The sequence below is a fragment of the Dipodomys ordii genome, unplaced genomic scaffold (genome assembly GCF_000151885.1).
Source record: "Dipodomys ordii isolate 6190 unplaced genomic scaffold, Dord_2.0 Scaffold82, whole genome shotgun sequence".
NCBI classification, from domain to species: Eukaryota; Metazoa; Chordata; class Mammalia; order Rodentia; family Heteromyidae; genus Dipodomys; species Dipodomys ordii.
Window position 1 is genome coordinate 12,111,237 of NW_012267298.1, and position 20,028 is coordinate 12,131,264.

The 20,028-nt window shown below is 47.3% G+C and overlaps 1 protein-coding gene across 1 annotated transcript in view; it reads right to left on the bottom strand.

The window, feature by feature from the left end:
- The window catches only part of Tsnare1 (t-SNARE domain containing 1), a 51,155-nt gene extending 31,339 nt beyond the window's left edge, over nt 1-19,816 (bottom strand). Inside the window, 5 exon segments of the mRNA XM_013025142.1 lie at nt 2,667-2,741; nt 3,364-3,427; nt 11,454-11,927; nt 12,986-13,150; nt 19,729-19,816. Of these exon segments, the coding sequence (XP_012880596.1) occupies nt 2,667-2,741; nt 3,364-3,427; nt 11,454-11,927; nt 12,986-13,150; nt 19,729-19,816 (866 nt within the window).
- Between the last annotated feature and the right edge of the window lie 212 nt (nt 19,817-20,028).

The window sequence follows — 20,028 nt, forward strand, 5'->3', positions numbered from 1 at the left end:
GGTAGAGCGCTATCCTTGAGCAGAAGAGCTGAGGGACAGTGCCCAGACCCAGAGTTCAGGCCCCACGACTGGACCCAAAAAATAAAAATTAAAATAAAAAAGAGAAACTAAATCAATCAAGTTAGAAAATGGGAAACAAAAAGTGATGCCCCAACACTATAGGACAGTAGCAAATGGTCTAGGATATTCCCAGCCCCGGCAGGGAGGGAGGAAAGAGAAGAGAGCAAAGAAAGAGAAGGAAGAAAGAGGAAGGAAATCTGAGGAGAAACAAATGGCTTCAAACCACAAACTCACAAATCTCAAAGAGATCTCAAGAATTTCCCACAAATAAAGAGCATACATATGCTATGTATACCATGTTAAAATGGTTCAAAATCAAAGATTTAAAAAAATGTTGATAACAAGGGAAGATGATCCAGACTAGTCACAGCTAATATCCCTAGCTCGCTCTGATCAGAGATTTGGATCCTAGCACACACTTACCTCAACAGAATGACATCAAGGAAAATATAAACAGATAGAGAATCACAAGAATGATGAAGCATTTATACAAGGACAGAAAACTGCCAAGTGCTCTCCCCCCACCCACAGCATGCGACCTTGGTCATACTGTGATTCTGACCAGCACAGACAGCAACACACCTGAAGGTCCAGAGTTACAGAAGAGGAACAGGAGACCACCACATCCAGATGCTGAAAACTTTCACCACAATGCTGCTGATCTGCTCAGAACCAACTCCAAGAACCGTGAGTACCCTGCCAGGGACCCCTCCCAAAAGACCAGTCCTGGTGGTAACCCAGAGTGCTTGGCCAGGACCCTCTAACCCTCACCTGAGAAGGGATGCCATACTGGAAGAGGGTAAAGAAGCTGGAGCCCTTTCTCCCACCCCTTCTGCAACTACCCACAAAATATCACCAGGACACAACCCCGTTCCTGAGCCAGAGAACCACAAGGTCTAGCAGACACTAGGCCCAAATCTAGGTCCAGATACTAGAACACTAACTGATCAAAAGTAAGATTGGAGATCCTCCCCACACCACACTGTAGGAACCAGCACTGCCCTTATCCCAAACCAGATCTGGACACTTAGAATGCTGCTTCCCACCTGGTCAGAACACTGGTCAAGATATCTCCCCACTCCAACCTGTGGGAGCAGGTCTCCACGAGATCTAAACTCTCAGGGTCTGGACCACAGAACACTGCACCCCACCCTGTGGAAGCAACAGACTGGCCAGAACTCAGGCCAAGGGGCCTTCTAAAGGAATCCACCTTCTCCAGGATGGATTTGGGCTAGGACTCTTAGACCATCATGCCCTATATTGTGGGAACCTGCCACCAGACCTAAACCCAGGCAGGCGGGATGCCAGACCACCCTGCCTCACCATGTGGGAACACAGCCTAATATCTGACCAGGACCTAACTGTTCGCGCCACCCTGGGCAGAAAGCTGCTAAACATAGTCTGAAAGAGATCCATCCAGTAAACTACGCCCCACCACCATTGAAGTTAATACATAATCTGAACAAGCCCTACAGTCCCTAAACCCAAAGGCATAAATCATACTGAAAGATCACAAAATCATGAGCAATCAAGATAACATGCCAATATCAAAAGCCAACAACAATCCAAGGAAGGACTCTAGCGAGAATGAAGAAGAGATGGAGAACAAAAGAACTATTAAAGCCATTGGCTGATGAAATGAAGGGCAGATCCAAAAACAAATAGAAGAACATAACAAGGAAATGACTAAGAATATACAGGAAGTCCAAGAAGGCATGGAGAAGAACATAGAAACACTACACACATCATTAAATGATAAAATTAACACCCTGAGAACTGACATCAACAAACAGCTTAGAACCATGAAAGGCTCTATCTCCTTATTGCAAAGCATAGTTGAAAGCATAGGCATTAGAATAAGTGAAGTAGAAAATAGGGTATCAGAAATTGAGAATAAAACAGAGGAACTAGAACAGAAAGTCAAAGGCATAGAGAAAGCACTCAGAACATACCAAATGCAAGCTCAAGAATTGGCAGATTCATGGCTGGGAAGGTGGCTCAGTGGTAGAGTGCTTGCCTTGCATGCATGAGGCCCTGGGTTTGGTTCCTCAGCACCACATAAGCAAAAAGCCGAAAGTGGCACTGTGGCTCAAGTGGTAGAGTGCTAGCCTTGAGTAGAAGAGCTGAGGGACAGTGCCCAGGCCCAGAGTTCAGGCCCCACGATCGGATCAAGAAAAAAAAAAAATTGGCAGATTCAGCCAAAAGATCAAATCTACACATAGTCAGGATAGACTAGGGAGAATTCAAAACCAAAGGCATTAAAAACCTATTTAACAATGGTTAGTATTTACACATCAAACAATGATATTTGGTTGATCTGTCCCTAGCTAAGAGTGGAGTGTTAAAGACTCACGCTATTATTGTATTGAGGTCTATCATGTTCTGTAAGTCCAAGAGTACTTATTGGCAGGCATCCAAAGATGTACCTGGGTTTCAGGAAGGGGTGAGAAGGGTGCACTTGTGTCATAGAGAGGTAAGCCATGGGGCTGAGCACCCAATCTCAGGTTCCAAGCTTAGGCCAGGTGCATGTGTGCATGTGTAAATACACCAGATGTGTGGGTGCGTACATGGCAACCCACACAGGTGCAGAGACAGTGCAAACTCACAGGCTGTCCCGGAGCTCCGGTGTGTCATTCGGTGTTCCCAGAGACTGTAAGCTCTCTTCCAAGGAGGTCACTGCCAGAGAAGAGAGGAAACAGGCAGCAGCAGGATCATCTGCCACTGTCAGACCCTCATGTTTGGTCATGGTGGCAGAGGCAGGACATGGAGGCCGGGAACTATGGCCAGCACAATGCAAACCACCTACACGACCTGGACATGATGTTTCCCACCCCTCCCAACAAAGGTCGGCCCAGGCAAGACCTTCTACTCTGCAATCCTAGGACAGGCCCAGGCCCAAATAGACCACAAAGAGCTCTTGGTAGCCACCTCTAATGGGCCTCACCCATCCCTAGGTCATGTCCCCTTCCCCAGCTTCAAGGACCTGCTCTGCCAGCCGCAGGACATGCTCCTCCTCTGCAGGGCCTTGTCCAGGCACACGTGCCAGAGAAGCCTGAAGGCCCAGCTGTGAACAGGCTGCTGCAGGGGAGCAGGGTGATCACAGAACAGCATACAGGATTAGCTCACTCTGCCCAAGAATGTGCCTCCCACACTAGAAGATAGCACGGCCTACGAACATAGGACTGGACTATAAGACAGCATGGGCAGAGCAAGACCAGCACTAGCATGGTTCTCAGTATCATCTCAGTGGACAAGTCCTGCAAGGGGTAAAGAAGGGCAGGCCCAGGTCAGAGCTCGTCATCAGAGTTGATTCGAAAAATGCTGGCCTGACATAGCTCCTAGACAGGATGGGGATCACCTGGAGCAGCTAAAGGAAGGCAGAACAAGGGTGGACACATGCTGGTAGATGCTGCCAGACAGACCAGGATCATCAACCAGTCAGGCCATTCCCAGCAGCAGGGCTCCAGGAACATTTTACCCCACACCTCACCCCTTGCCTTCCAGCTCAGGCTCCTTGGATTCAGGCACTGGGTCAGGGACAGAGGAGGAGGGCAGCTCCTCACATCATGCCCTGCCATCCCACTCCTGGGGACAGAAGCACTGAGGACTTGCACTCACACAGAACCTACAGGGCACTCAATGGGGCTCTGTTCCTGAGGGAGAAGATGTAAACCACCACATACCTGGCAACCAGTGAGCAGTGTGAAATACAGGGCTGGGCCCCTGGTAGAACACCAGTCAGCAGGAAGAGGAAGAAGTGCCTTCACATGCCATAATGCAGAGGAGCCCAAATGCACGCCACTTCGTGACAAACCAGGACTTGTCATTTACAAGTCCACAAAGACAGCAAGACAGGGCCTCCTGTCTTTGGGTGGGAGCCAGTCATTGCACAGAGCTAGAAGGTAGTGGTGACTGTACAATCAGCAAAACACACTGATGACTAGCATGCTTCAGTCAAGATAGTTAAGCTGGTAGCTTTCACATTAGTCAAGTTGTATCACAGTTTACTAATGCCACAGAAAATGCTGTGGTGACTCCCCAACCCTGACAAGGACACACTGATCAGGACACTCACATTGCTGGGGAGGAGCAGATGTGACGAGGCCATGGCACACCATCCCACACCCCAGCCAGCATCTGAATGCATGCACAGAGAAGCAAAATGGTCCACAAGAAACTTGTACAAGATCACTCAGAATCAACAGCTTTGTTCCTAAGATCAAAACCTGCAATGCCTGCAGTAGTAGGGAAGCAGGAACATGGACAGACACACGTGCTGGCAGCTGGGGCACACGAGAGGGTGAAGAGGCATGCACACCCCCCACACAGCAGAGCGCCTCAGGCAACTTGGCCAACCTCAGACTTATGCCACCAGACACTACAGTTCACAACCCCGGGGCTTCCAACTGTCACTAGCGATCTGTGATGCCTCTGAGCTGGGTTGGATAGAGCAGGCTGGACTCAGGGCCAGTGTCATGCTTGTACCTGGACAGGGCTGGGTGACACAGATGCAAACATTTGTCAAAATGCCCAGAGCAAGATCTGGGCAGCTCACTGTAAGTGTGACCTCAGAAGGGAAAGGAAAGTCAGGGAGCAGTGTATGAAGGAAGCATGCAGGGGATTCAGCAGATGGTGAGGCCCAGCCGGAGGCAGCCAGATGTGGGATGTGAAAAGGCAGTGAAAGGGCAGGACAGAATCCAGGCGTACGTGCGTGGCTAGTCACCAGGCAATGCATTCAGCTTTTTTTGTTTATAATTTTCCAAATAAAAGAACATGGTATGAAATCCCGAGGGGCCTTGGCAGGAGTACACTAGGGTGCTGGCTGGTCCCTCTGAATGCTCATGCTCTCTGAACTGGCCTGGGGTAGCCAATAGTAGAGCAGAGTGCCACTGCTTCAATCTGGCATCTGGTTCTTGCCAAGCAACGGGCCTCAAACCAGCTCCACTTGGGGTCACAGGGCTGTCTGGACAAGGCCAGAGCTGATCCCAACCTTGTCTGGGAGCAGACATACCTTTCCCACTGATACTGGGGCTTCTGAGCTCATGAATTCACAGGTACCCTGTGCCCCTATCCTAGGAGCAGACTACACATTTCCTGGGACACTTGTGATATGGCCATGAGGCTTCACCCTTACCCTCATTCTGCCCCAAATCAATGCCAATGAGCCCATCTGATCTGTCTTCTAGTGGTCAAGGCTGAAGCTTCACACCTACAGTCAATCTCCAAGGAGACAAGAGGAGCAGAACCTTCTGTGGAAGGACAAAGGGCCTTTCACATGTTAGTTCCAATGGGCCAGTCCTCACAATCAAGGCCTGGGCCAGACTAGGTCCCTCTGCTCCCTGCACTGATGGCATACACCTATCCCCAAGGCCACCTGCCCAGTTCCCCCTCACAAATGCTGCTCCTACCTCCCCTCCAGAAACTCACTGGTAGAGCTGGGAAGATGGCTCAGTAGTAGAGCGCTTGCCTTGCATGCTCAAGGCCCTGGGTTCGATTCCTCAGCACCACATAAGCAAAAACAAAAAAGCCGGAAGTGGCGCTGTGGCTCAAGTGGTAGAGCGCTAGCCTTGAGCTGAAAAGCTGAGGGACAGCGCTCAGGCCCAGAGTTCAGGCCCCACGACCGGACCCAAAAAAAAACAGAAACCCACTGGTGACTGCCTGCCCACCCCCACCCCTACTCCTTGTCCTGGGCTAGGAGGCTGTGGAACAAGACACTATTACTTCAACAATACCCTTGAAGAACAAGGAACCACAGCTGGAGGGAACCAGGGTCCCAGAATGGCCCTATGGAGCAGAGCTGCCCATGAGGCCTAGGTTTGGCTACAGCCCAGGAAATGAGTATTCTGTCTTTTTGTGGGTCTCTACAAACAGTGTAAGCATGCTGGCACTTGCTAGCACTAGAAACACAGAGCCCTGATCACCACCAGGTCACTTAGCACCAGTGGTCACCCACTGACATGGCAAGGTGAACAGCAACACAGGTACCTCACAGGTCCTAACTGAGCCTCAGAGGTCAGGACTGAGGGCCGAAGTGGGAAGGCATCTAGCTTGAGGTCAGGGGGAAGTTGAGGTTGTTCACCATGTCAGGGGATGAAGAAAGAAGAGAGCCATGGAGGGAGGAAGTCACCTCAGGTCAGCAGCTGCGGCTGCCATAAGGAGCCATAGGGTCCAGAATTACCCTCCTAAATCAACTAAAACTGGATGAAGTGCTGGAAGCTACTTTGAATGGTCATCATTCAGTGAGGTATTATAATTCTAAGAAAATGAGAAGCAAATGAGCTATACCCTAAAATGACTCCTTTGCTTGACAAGAACAGAAGAGGACTGAGCCCAGCTGCATCCTGAGGTTAGGAGGCTGACCAAGCCTGGAGTGTGGCACAGCACCACCTACAAGTGATGGCAGCTACCAGGGATGAGAAGTGAGGCAGACCTGTGCTTACCCAGGCCATGTATCAAGAAGAAAACGTGCTCTCAGAGCCAGACACTCCTAAGTTTACCCTGTGAGAAAGGAAGAGATATCCCTGAACTCCTGGAGCAGTCTGGGTCACTGCTGACCCTAAAGGATCATACTTCAGAGACAGGGCTAATCTAGTGCCAGGCTAAAAGGTTATCGGAGGGAGATTCTGAAGAATTTTAATACAATACTTGAAAAGATCAGAGTGACCTGTAAGTAACTTAATTACTCCCTGCCCAAGGTCAATCATCTCCACAGGAAAATAACTGAATCCAGCACAAATGGACACAAAGCCACAGTTCAAAACTTGTAGATAAATGAAGAAGTAGGTTAAGGTGAGCCCTGACCATGGGAACATGAGCAGCAGGAGCAGGTCCCAAGGTGACAGAAATGGTAGAGTCAGCAGAGGTCACCAAGCAGCTATGTGACATACTGACACAGCAGTTACAATGTGCTCAAGGCTGGAGAGGAAAACTCATGGGGTAAGCAGGGAATGGGGGTGCAGTAGGGAGACAAAGGAAACGCTGAGTCTGATGTTTGTCATCTCAGCTACTCCGGAGGCTGAGGCAGGAGGATCTCAAGTTTCAAAGTAAAAAAAAAATAAGAGGGGAATGTGGCTCAATAGCAGAGAGATTGCCTAGCATGTGCAAAGATAACTTCAATCCTCAGGACCATAATTTTTTTTTAAAAAAAGGAAGAATGTCACACTCATTGCATCACTTGAGATGATAGCAGTGTACATACAATGAAGAGCCAATGAACTTGAACACAAACAGAAGAAACAGGAAACAGAGACCAGTGAATGAATGCCCAAGGGCCTAGGCCATAGCTAATAGGGAAGCACCCATGCAAACCATCAGTCAAAAAGAATCTGGAGAAACAATGATCAAAATCACTCCAATTTTAAGAAACTACAAACTAAGAATTTCACCGAGAAGAATTCTAAAAACAAACAAAACCCAAGGCGCAATGTAGTCCAATTGCAGAAAACCAAGAAAAAGAAGAAATCTTCACCACGGAGAGGAAGATCTGTACAGGGCTCAAAGTCCCATCAGGAACCAGAGGCTGGAGGACAAAGTAGCCACACCTGTTAGCACTGAAGGAAAAAAAGCTTCCAATTGGACCCCTATTCCTAGTGAAAATACATTTCAAAAATAGAGTAAAGATTTATTTTCTACAAATAAAAGCTGAATCCGTTCCAACCAGATGTGTGCTGCAAGATGTGCTAGAATAAGTTATTCAGGTTAGAAGTACCAGTAAATGGAGACCTAAAAAAAGAGCTGAAGAAAGCTGGAATGGTGTTTAAAAAAAAAAAAGGTAAAAATAAAAGCATATCTTTTAAGCTAAGGATATAGCCCAAGCAGAATAACAGAATGCCTGCCTAGCAAGTACCAGGTCCTGGGTTCAAACTACAATACCACCAAAACAAAAAACAATAAAAAAAACCTTCCTTCTATGTATTTGTGTTTAAAAGACAATTGATGATTAAAGAAAAAATCCAAACAATGAGTGGTTAATAACAATGTGTGTGCTGCCTACAGGAGAGGTGGTGAACTGGGAAGACAATGACAGAGGCAGGACGGGCAGACAGGACACTCGTGCCAGAAGATTTCCTTTTATTTGAAGGCAGGCTGTGAGTGAAAGATGTATACTATAACCTCTAACGTGACCACTACAAACTAAACATAATTGCTAGGAAGCCAAAAATGAAGGCAAAATGGAATATTCAACATACTCAGTTACTCCAAAAAAGGAAGAGAAAAAGAAAAAGCAAATATCAAGAAGGCAGATTTCAGCAGACAGATAAACATGAACTGGCCAATCTAGGAGCCACTAGCTCCTAGTTTAGCAATCTAAACAATCTAAAGGTATAAGCTGTAAGAACTGTACATTCATTTCTTCAGCTGTAATAGCCACATCTCCAGTACAATTTAGCCACATCTGGAAAGTGGCTGATGTACTGGAGTACGTGTGACATGGAACTTCCCCCTGTTACCAAAGTTCCTATGAGAGAGCACAGTTTCAACCATTCCAATCAGAAAGCAGAGACTGTCCAATCAGGTCTATTTTAAAAAGCCTCCACTGGCTAGGCACAGTGGCTCACACCTGTAATCCCAACTACTTGGGAGGTTAAGACACAGAGATCACTATTTGAGGTCAGCTGGGGCAAAAAGTTAGCGAGACATGATCTCAAAGAACAAGCAGGAATGGTGGTTCACTCTCATAATTCCAGCTACAAGTAAAGCAGAGGTAGGTAAGGTCTACAGTCAACCAAAAAATACAATAAAAAAACATGAGAACCTAATTACAAAACAACTAAAACTATAAAGGGCTAGGCTGCAAAAAAGGCTAGACAAGCTTAGGGCATTTTATAATGGTAAATAGCTAACAGAGCAAAACAAAACAATTCTAAACGTGTATTTTCTAATAAAACACGAAGGTGAAATCACAAATCTATGATGAGAGTCAGAGACACAGACACTCTGCTCCAACATATGAGAGAACACAGGACAGAATCTGTGTGGAACCACAAATAACCAACACTTTTTCACTGGCGGCATGGAGCTTTGGTCTAGGGCTGAGGTTGCTTCCCCATCCATACACCAAGAAGCTCTGCACTGCAGGCCATAAACAAGTCTCCACATAGTCATGACAGCTGACATTATACAGAATTTGTTCCCTGAACACAACAGAATTAAACTGAAGATCAATAACACAAAAATATCTGTGAATATATAGCATTACTTGAAGCTAAACAGCACACTTATAAGTGGAATAAAACATCACAAGGGAAATTAGAAAGTATGTTTAACTGAAATGAAATGAAAACACATATTTAAATCTGTGTAAGTAAACCAATGCATAGAGGGAAATTTATAGCAATAAAACACTTCCACTAGAAAAGAAGAATGGTCCCAAATCAATGATGTAGCAAAAGCAAATTAAACCCAAAATAAGCAGAAGGAAGAAAGTAGAAAGCAATAAAGATGAGCAAAAATCAAACTGATTTTAAATAGAGAAAAAAAAATCAATGAAATCCAAATCTAGTTCTTTGAACAATCAATAAAATCAATAAGTTACATTAATTACATGAATTCTAATTGTGTCTAGGAAATAGATAAATACTAAAACCACAAAATTAAACCTGGCTAGTGAGGAACAAAGGAGCAATCCAGAGTAGCAGCACCAGAATGAAAGAAGAGTCAGCACTGCAGAGCCTACAGACACAAAGGACATCAGAAACACCAGGAGAAACTTCAAGCCCTTCATTTGAGAACTCAAAGGAAATGAATGAGTTTCCTGAGAACCCAAGAACTATACAACTCACTTGAGAAGAAACAGATATTGTCAACACATTGTGACCTGAAAAATAATGAACTTGTAATCTCCCACAATGAAAGTTCTAAGCTCAGGAGGCATGACATGGCATATTTACAGGAAGGGCAATACTAGTTCTGCATAAATTCTTTCAGAAAACAAGGGGAAATACTGCCCAACTCATTTCCAGCACAGTAGGTTGTCAGTTTAAATGACACTGGCCTTTGCATGTCTCAAATTCTCTCAGTGTACCAGTCCTTTCAGTCCCACATGCTGGCCCTGGGGCCTGAGCACCTACCCACACTTTTTCAAGGAACAGCCAGTATTGCCACCATGGAGTAGATATGAACAGGCATTTGGAGGACAGCTTAACTTATCTGCACCTGCCAGGGCCCTGGGACCACTTATACCTGGGTCATTCCTGCTCCCCAGTATGTGACTAGGCTCCACACTTACAGCTTTCTGGACCAGGTACCATGCCTATGCTAACTTCCATTGGCCTCCTCAACCATCAGATACCAAAAGAGCTGCTCTTTCTGGGGAAATGGGTCTGTCTAAATCCAGGGTGCTCCATTCAAGGCCCAGAGTAGGCCTGGGCTAACCCAACCTTGTAGATCTGCCTTCACTGGCACGGCAGGGCAGGACCCCCTGGATGGAGCTTTCTGCTGAGAATAAAAGCCACTTTCAGGACCAGCTGCAGTGGTCCACACCCATAGTCCCAGCTCCCTAGTTGGTGGAGGTAGGAAGACCTTCTGATGCAAGGAGTTAAGATTAGAATACCAAGACTCCCATCTCTTAGAAAAAAAAGTAAAATCAATCTGAAAACAGTATGCTTTATGCTGATCATAAAAACAGCCGGGCGCCGGTGCTCACGCCTGTAATCCTAGCTACTCACGAGGCTGAGATCTGAGAATCACGGTACAAAGCCAGCCCGGGCAGGAAAGTCTGTGAGACTCTTATCTCCAATAAAAAAAAAAAAAACACTAAAAACTGGAAGTGGCGCTGTGGCTCAAGTGGTAGAGCGCTCACCTTGAGCTGAAGAACCTAGGGATAGCGCCCAAGCCCAGAGTTCAAGCCCCACAACCAACAAAAATAAATAAATAAAAACAGTATGCTCTATACTGGTCATAAAACCAACTCAGCAAGTCTCAATGAGCAGGACAGGCAGGGGAAGGAAGGGCAAGAAGACAACACTGGGGTTGTTGCAAGTGTGAGCAAGAGGCCTAAAGTGCCCATACCTCAGCTGTGTGCCTACACTGGGCTGACATTGCAAACGGGCTTCAAAACCACACAAATGGTATGGTCCAAGAGCTTGTGCAACTGTAAGAAGGGAGCCGTATCCCCAGCTCAGCTCAGCTCTGGGGCAATGCGGGAGGGGTGTGAGCTCACTTCAAAAGGGTCTGTAAAAATGTTTGCACGTGTGAACAGATGGGCAGCCAAGTGAATGAGTGGAGCATAGACTGATGGAGCAAGAACATTCAGATGGTGATGGATGAGGAGGGTGAGGAACCGAGGAGAGAAGCCGCTGGGGACGGGGAGAGGGTGGGGTAGCCCAGGCTGCCTGGCGGAGGCAGCCATCTTCCTGGCACAACAGTAACAGCCTAGTGGGAAAGGAACTCACCTCTGGGCAGCTGGAGGCCATGGCCCTCAGGGGGCAGGGCCTGGCAGGAGAAGGTCTTGGCCACTGCCTGCTCCACAGGTGTGAGGGTCAGGGCCTGCAGCTTGTTGGAGGCAGGGCCGGAGCTGGGAGCAGTCTTAAGGAGGTCGCCCAGCTTGCGCCGCACAACTGCACTCAGGTCCCGCCATTTATGCTTCAGGTCCACCACATCTCGGTGGCAGTAGCCCAGAGCATTTACTGACTGCAGGATGCGACTCCACACACAGTACCTGCAAGTAGGCTCAGCCTTCAGCAGCCCTGTGCCAAACAGCAGCTGGTGGTGCTTACTGACCTTGGATAATAGCACCTCTGTCTCCTGTGGGCAGAAGTTGGGCTTCCTCTTCTTAGCCCAGGTGGTGCTGGATCCTGACTTCCGGCCAGTGCCAGTGGCAGGCAGTGAGGTGGGCTCCTGACTACCTTCAGGAGAAACTCCAGGCCCTGGAAAGGAACCAAAAGGCAAGTGTTTAAGCCTAGACTCCAGGAAGACCCACAGTTGCCAACTCCCAGCCATCACACTTCCTTCATGTGTTTGCAGAGACCCAGACCCAAGACCCCAGTTCAACCTTGCTCACACCCACCAAAGCCCTGTATTCTGAGGCACAGTGCCCCACCACCAGCGGCCCATGTGCCTTTCACAGCCCCCTGAGGACAGCTCCTACCACAGCCCTTGGCTGGGGACAGCCCTGCCAGCCAACAGGCCATAGCACCACGCACACCTGCCTGCCAACTGCACAGCCTCTCAAACCTGGGGGGAGCTGGCCTTGGCTTCCTCACCTGTGCATATGCAGGGAGCAGGCAGTGCGTCCATGACCTTCCAGCTCACAAGTACTTTGGTGTGAGCCCCCAAACATCACTAGGCTCACCCTTCTCTCATGAGCTTTGTCCCAACTAGACTTGGCTTCTGTAGGCAGGAGCCAGGTCTGCTGCCACGATATGGCTCTGCAGGGCTGAAGATGAGGGTTTCTCGGTCGGGAATAGAGCCCCAACACTAGATGACACCCTAGGGACAGCAGAGGAATGTCTAGGCCCACTGGGGAGCAGCAGCCCTGCTCTCCCACTCCAGCTTCCTTGGAATTCCAGAGAGGCCTCTCTGGCAGTAGAGATGCCACCCAGGGCATTGCAGCTATGCCTCCCAATCACACAACAGGGACCTGAATTCCCTCTCAGCCTGCTGCCCAGGGATAATTCCAACTCTGGGGCAGGCAGCGGGACCATATCTGCCAGTACAGACCTCCAGGCATGAACTCTCCTCAGTTGGTCCTGGTAGGCAGAGCCTCACCCCCATGAACCTCCAGGGTTCTGATGGCAAGGATCATCACAGGTTTCCCATTCAGCCCTGCTGCTGTGGCTGCAAACTCTGCCCTGGCCTCCTTCCTCACAGCTAATGCTACACCATGCCCTGACCCCTTTGGCAGGGCAGTCACTCCCTCCTCCATGCTCAGAATCTCTGAGGGTCCTTCCCAGGTAACTAAGACCCAGCATCCAAGTGGAGGTACCTCGCTTCCTGGCCCTTGAGCTTCTGGTGGTGCCAACCGGCCCCAGATCACCTTTCCCCTCCTTCCCCACTCAGACCTCCTGTGGACCGCTCTCTGGCGGTGGGCAGGGGAAATGGCAGATTCCATATTCGGTCCAACATCTACAGCAAGGGACAGTTACAATTACTCCCAATCTGTCTGCGCAGCTAGGGGCACTACTGGGAGTCAGGTCCCATATAAGGGTACCCTGGGCCCATCTTCTCCAGGAAAGTGCTCCCTGCCTGCTATACCTCCCAAATGCCTCCTTTTGTTGAACACCACAATCAAGTCCAGAACTCTAGATATTCTGAATCTTTTCTAGAGTACAGTTCTTCTGAAAGGTAACCACAAACCAAGACAAGTGCCTAGACCAGGGCTCTCAAGTATGTCCTCAGACAAGGCCCTCAACAGTGGCTCCAGTCTACAAGGAAGAGCACAAAAGGGAAGGCTCAGCCTCCCCATCACACACATTGCTACAACACTCCATCAGGATCAGTCCGTGTAATCAATAAAACATGCTTCCATGGCATGGAGGAGAAAGATGAGGGCTGAGAAGTGCCTGTGTGCAGAAGCCTGCATCTCCTGCCATCACCACCCAGTAACACAGCACACCCAAGTACAAGCTGGGACCCACAGGGACTATGTCTTAATTTGCTCTGATCATTTTCTGTTGCTCAAAAGACATGGCTGGACACCTTCATTGAAATTTGTAGAACCTAGAATGCATCTTATAAAACAGTTGCCACCTCTAGCATCAAGATGTGCCTTTCAGTCCAACGGAGCCAATGGTGGGCAAGGTATGCCAGGCCACTGAATGGAGTCCCCATCTGCCTGTCTACATCCTGCTCTGCGGGGACATGCCATACACTTCCTGAGGAGCAATGCCCAAATATCTATCCCCTAGACAATGGTGCTGCTGGATTAGAAGCCCTTCTGACCTCATCAGTGGGTTTCTGAAACTTCCAAGACGGTGTAGCCACACTGGCCATCTCCATGCTGAGCTCTAGGAGAAGCAGTTCTTGGGGAAAGCTCTTGTGCAGACCCCAAGCCCTTGTCTCCCAAGAAAGGGAGAGTGGAAGGACATTGTGGTTATTAGTCTCTCATTAGAGAGACTAATGTAGAGCTGGTGAAGATCTTCTCCTATTCTGCAGCCATCTCTTCAGCCTGGTTACTACACCCTTTGTGCAGAAGCTTTTCATTTTGATGGGATCCCATTTGTCAATTCTCCCTCCTCCAGTGGTTGAGGTTCTATTTAAAAACACTGTCTATGCTAGTAAGTTCTCGTGTTTTCCTTGTTCTTTCTTGCAGTAGCTTCAAGTTTTACATTAAGATCCTTAGTCTACCTTGAATTATATTAATACACGATGAGAGATAGGGATCTAGTTTCAGTCTTCTGCATGTGGATATCCAGTTTGCTTAGCACCATTTGTTAAAGAAGCCAACTTTGTTCCAAAGACAGATAAATAGATTGATTTGGGGGGCTTCTTTGTCAAAAATCAGATGGCTGTAGGTACATGCATTCATTTCTGTGTCTCCGAATGTGTCCTTTGATCTTTGTGTCTGTTTCTCTGCTGGTACTAAGCTGTCGTTGTTACCATGGCTCTATAATTTGAAGCCTAGTATTTGGATACCACCAGCATTGCTCTTTTTTTGCTCAAGATTGGTTATTTAAAGCCTTTTGTACTTCATGTGAATTTTAGGATTGATTTTTTTTCTATTTCTGTGAAGAACACCTTTGGGATTTTGATGGGTACTGTACTGAATTTGTAGATTACTTTGGACAGTATAGTATGGTCATTTTCATGATATTAATTCTGGGTAGTCTGTTTTAATAGTGATAAGGAGCATTCCCTTCTGTTTTGAGTTTTTCCAGTGATAACAATTTGCCAGTTGGCTTTTTTACAGCCATTATCTATAGCACATTCAAATAAAGAGAGGGCCCTAAGGTGCTGCATTATTATCTGTAGGCTGGCAGGAATTTGGTACCTGGCAGGGACTGAGAAGACCCAACTTCTCTTACTCCTGAGGGCATCCAGTCCTCCCTGTTGTCCTGCTGGAAGGTCTTTCCCAACCCCTATAGCCTCAGGTCCATGCCCACAGTAACCTGCACTCCAAAGATCAGCCGAAGACAGAGGGAACATAAAGAAGGTTGATAGGATCCCAGGCAGGATCCTTGAAAAAGCCCTGCTTGAAACTCCCTAACCACTCTGGACACCAACCTACTCCTGGCAGAAATGCAATTACTTACTCTAGAAAACATTTTAAAAAGACAATACATGTTTGGAAATGATGAAATCCACTTTTAAAGAAAATAATTCCTTAGCCAAAGAAACCATAAGGGAAATTAGGCAACATTTAGTACTGAACAAAAATTTAAAAATAGTACATGTTTTAAAATCTATACTTAACTAAAGCAGTGATTCTTTGAAAATGCATTATTTTAAATGCTTTTACTAGAAAATAAAAAAAACAAATATTGAATATGAATGAGCTAAGTCTCTGATCTAAGAGTCAGAAACAATAAAAAGGCATCATGTGCAGAGGAAAATACTAAAAATACAAGCAGAAACAAACCAAAGTTTAAAATAAACATATACCAGGAAGATTAAGAGAGACAGAAGCTAGAGACTTGTAAAATTGCCACATCCATGTCATACAGATAATCATGAGAAAAATAGGAAGGTGTAAGTAGCCAGGAGGAAGAGGAAAGGGGACAAGATTCTGCTGCCACCACATGAATAAAACAACCCTGCTGACCACTCACCCTCCAGGAGCCCTAGCTACCTCAGCAGACTGGTAGCTTCCCATTCAACAATTCACTCAGCCTCCATGTCCCAGCTAGGGTGTGAGTCCATGTGCTCCCACCTGCCAGGAGGATTCTGCAGTTGCTTACAGCATGCGGGGTCAGAACAGGATGCCTCAGCATCTACACGCAATGATGCCTAACAAAGCAAGGCATGGAGGCACTATGTGTGTGACTTTACTTCAATAAATTACAATGTCTGAAATAGACATATTTCCAGAAAAATGCCATTTTATAAAACTGACCCAAGGAGAAAAATCTTGAATAGCTTTTTACACATAAGGAAATTAAAGTCAGAAATCTCTCTGTAAACAAAACCAGTGAAAGTCAGAAATCTCTCTGTAAACAAAACCAGTTTTGTAGCAAAACTCACAAAGAGAAGAGGACTACAGAAGCCCATCCCAATTTATTTAAGATTTTCAGCAAAGCAGTGAGAAAATGATAGAAGGAGAGGAAACCATACTTGTGATTTGGGACTGCGCTCTCTCCAGGCCTGGCCACAAGCAGTAGAACCCTCCAATGTAACACTGGACAGCTACTAGTCCATGGGAAGAAGGAGTCCATATCGCAGAGTCTCTGGGACCTCTGCAAGTGAGATGACCTAATGTCACCACAGAAGGAGAGCAGTAGAGTACAGAAGAGACACACAGCTGGCCACACACAGAGAGCAGCAATAGATGACGTAGGACATAGGGATATATTGGGGGTCACTATATTACCCTGTGTTTCTTCAAGCATAGGTTTTAAAGTTTCTATATTTATAAAGTTAAAAAATAAAATATATTAAGATTAAATCTCTATAGAGTTCACTTTTCAAAAAAAAACAACTGTGTGCACAGCAACAAGAATTGCAAACACTGTAATGTGGAGAATGGAAACACGCATACTAACAGCAAAGTAGGTTTTTACTCTGTCAAAACAAACTTAAGAAAAGGTGAATAGATCTTTATGGAGAAAAGTGTAAGACTTTATTGGAAGACATGAAAGAAGAGCCAGGAAATACAAAGAAATAAAGTGTTCATGGTCTGGAAGACAGAAAGATAAAGACACTAATTCTCCCCACAGTAATCCAGAGGACACAAAAGAATTCCAATCAAAACTTCAATGGTTTGACAAGGCAGTTTTAAACTTAACATGCAATCACAAGGAGCCAAAAATACTTAAGAGACTGCTGTAGAAAAACAAGGCAGTGGAGGGCAGGCAACTATCCCTGAAAACACTGAGACTTGCAATAAGGTTATGAATTTAGGTACAGACTGTTACATCAGGACCCATGGAACTTTGCTCCCATGAGTGTACTCATCCCCCTGCCCTTGCTCACACAGAGCCACACTTGCAGGTTTGCAGGACAGAACAGACAATCCTGACAATGGCTACCAGTTCAGAAAGATGACAGTAGAGTTCCCACCACCATCACACCATCTACAGAAATCAATCTCAGGTGATTACAGACTTATGAAAAACTACTCAGAGAGAAAAGCAAAGGATACTATCATTGTCCTCTTGTGATAAGACTGATTAGCCTAAGAAAGAAAGAACCAGCCTTATTGGAACTCCTAGATAGACACAGAGCACCTGGAATGGCCTTCTGCTCGCTAGCAGGCCCTGAGATGACAAGGACCCAGCCAGGCTTCCCGTCCCAGAGCACAGAGGAGACTCTTGCAGCACAAACTAAACCCAAGGGAAAACAGCAATCTAAACATCAACCAACAGGGAAGACCCAAATGCCCAAGTGACTTGTGAAAAGATAATCACACTGTCACCAGAGCAATACAGATGTAAGCCAGAGACTGGATCATATCCCCAAGCAGTTCTTGACTCTGTCAGGACAGCAGTCTGACATCATGTGATACAACATTTGATGGAGAAGAGAGAGGAGGCCTGGGGTGGGGGGTGTCATCAACAAACAGTAGAAGGAGTATGATAAAAATGGAAGAGTAAAAAAGGAGGGGTGTAGAGGAAGAAGACAAGTTTGGAGGTGGGAGGAGAGGTGTTAAAGGAAAGGAGAAAGAGGAAGGGGATGAGTGGAGGAGGATAAAGAAGAAGGAAGAAGAAAAGGAGGAGGAGTGTGGAATAGGAAAGAGAGAAAGAAAAGGGAAGAGGGAGAGGAGACAGGAGGACGAAAAGGGGGGAAAAGGCAAGCAGAGAGGCCATGGTGTGCCCACTGAGCTATGGGCCACGCCCATCCTCTCAGAAACAAATGTATAGTACAGTGGCAGGTCACAGAACAATACAATAGCCTGATCAGTGACATAAAGTAAAAAACCATGCCAAACTCAACAAGGTACCATTTTAGGATATAAACTCACTAAAGTAAAACTAAGACAAGCAGAATTGATTGATACACTATTCAAGGCCAGTAAGGAAGGAAACAATCTGGGAAAAGGTGAGTAACAAGGCATCAGTGTCCCCCATCTTTAAACCATGACATAGGGATGTGTCATGTACAGCCTATGTACAGCACAGGCACAGCTTTGCAGCCACTCAACATTGTAGAGAACATACTACAGCCTAATGTCAACAAAGCAGCTTGCCCTGTGTCTGCTTCAGTCTCATAGGCTGCCTAGTCATGGAGAAGGAGCCATGTGACAAGATGCTGGCCCTGTTACCTGTCTCCCAGCTATATCCATGGTTGTCCCCTCTCAGGCCCTGCTTATCTTCTCCTGCACTAGCCTCCTTCCCACCAGCCAGTTCAGACTGCCTCCTCCTGTGGTTCCGGTGCATGCTGTGAGCCAATCTCAGACATCTCAGAAATAGGGCCCATAAGGCACAGGCTCACCTGCTTCCTCCCAATGACATACCATGATTCACCTAGAATTCCTGGTATTCAGCAGATGCCAGCAGGAGATGAGGCAGTAAAGATGGGAGGAGCCCAAGCAGCTGGCATTCTTGTAGGAAGGAAGGTCTGGGGCAGATAGTGTCTACACTAAGCTCTTGGCCTGGGCCTGGGGAGGCCCTACCGGATAGCAGCACTGTGAGGAGGAGGCAAGTAATGACATTTTCACGATCACATAGACCCATGTCCACCTTGCTGATCATGTGCCAGCACATGATGAGGTAAACAGATGCCAGCCATGCTTTGCTAGACAGGAGCAGGGCAGAGGTAGATTGTAAGCCTAGGTGCAGCCCTTGCCCAGCCCCACCCTCTGAACAGGGAGCCTAGGGAACTGGGCACTTGCCAAGAGCACAGGGGACCTGCAAGGTGTGGGCCCAGCCCCAGAAGTACTCAAGCCTGGAGCCCTGAGCTCACTGAAACCAAGCTCAACACACAGGCAGGCCACTGGCCAGCAACAGCTGCTAGACTTGAGACCAACGCCAGCCCAGGGAAGGGAGAAATAGAGAGCCCATGGAGGTTAAATTCAATTCCTTCCCCACTCTTGGAGCTCACAGAGCCTACCCTGAACAAAGGCCAGGCCAGAGGAAACTGCAGCCAAAATGTGGCCTTGTATGTGCCTGCAGGAGCAGGTGTCCTTCCACAGCCCAAGGTGATTGCTCAGGGAAGCTAGGGGGTAAAAGTCATGAGGCCCAAAGAAGATCCAGCCTTTGGTGGAAAGGGCACAGAGGTCAATGAAGTATAGCACAGAAACATCTAGAAGAGGATCCCAGCTCTGCACTGCTACATGCCCTGGGGAGCTGAAGGATGCAGCTCCTCCTCGGCATACTATGCAAAGCACCACCTGTTGCACAGCATTGTCAGGAAGACCAGTCAAGACCATCCATCATTCAGCCATGCCCCAAATGCCCCAGCACCACCCCTTCTTTCCTAGTGCCTGAATCATTCCCAACTCAGGCTCAGCAGCCAGCCACTGTGGTGCTAGTCACAGGCAACACTCCTCTGAGGAGCATGAAACTCAGAGGCTGCCCAGTGCCATCCACCAACCCCTGCCAGGAGCCAGCTGAAACAAACCAGATCTACCATTACCTAGGGGCTGACAGCCTTCTCTTGAAGGAGTCCCAAAAGGGTCATGGCTCCCCAAGCCACCTCCACTGGCAACAGATCCGTAAGACATCTTCTTATTAGAGTGGGCAGTCTCCTCACGGAGCTGGAAGAAACATGAAAACTGGGATAGAGAGAAGAGGAATATAAAGCTCAGATTCAGGATGCACAGGGCCTGGGCCCACCCCCGCCCCAAGTGCGTGGCTCTACTATACCATTCCTAAGGACACCCCAGGTTTCTCAGTAGCCTCAAGACAGTGACCACCCTCAAGATCTTTCTAGGTA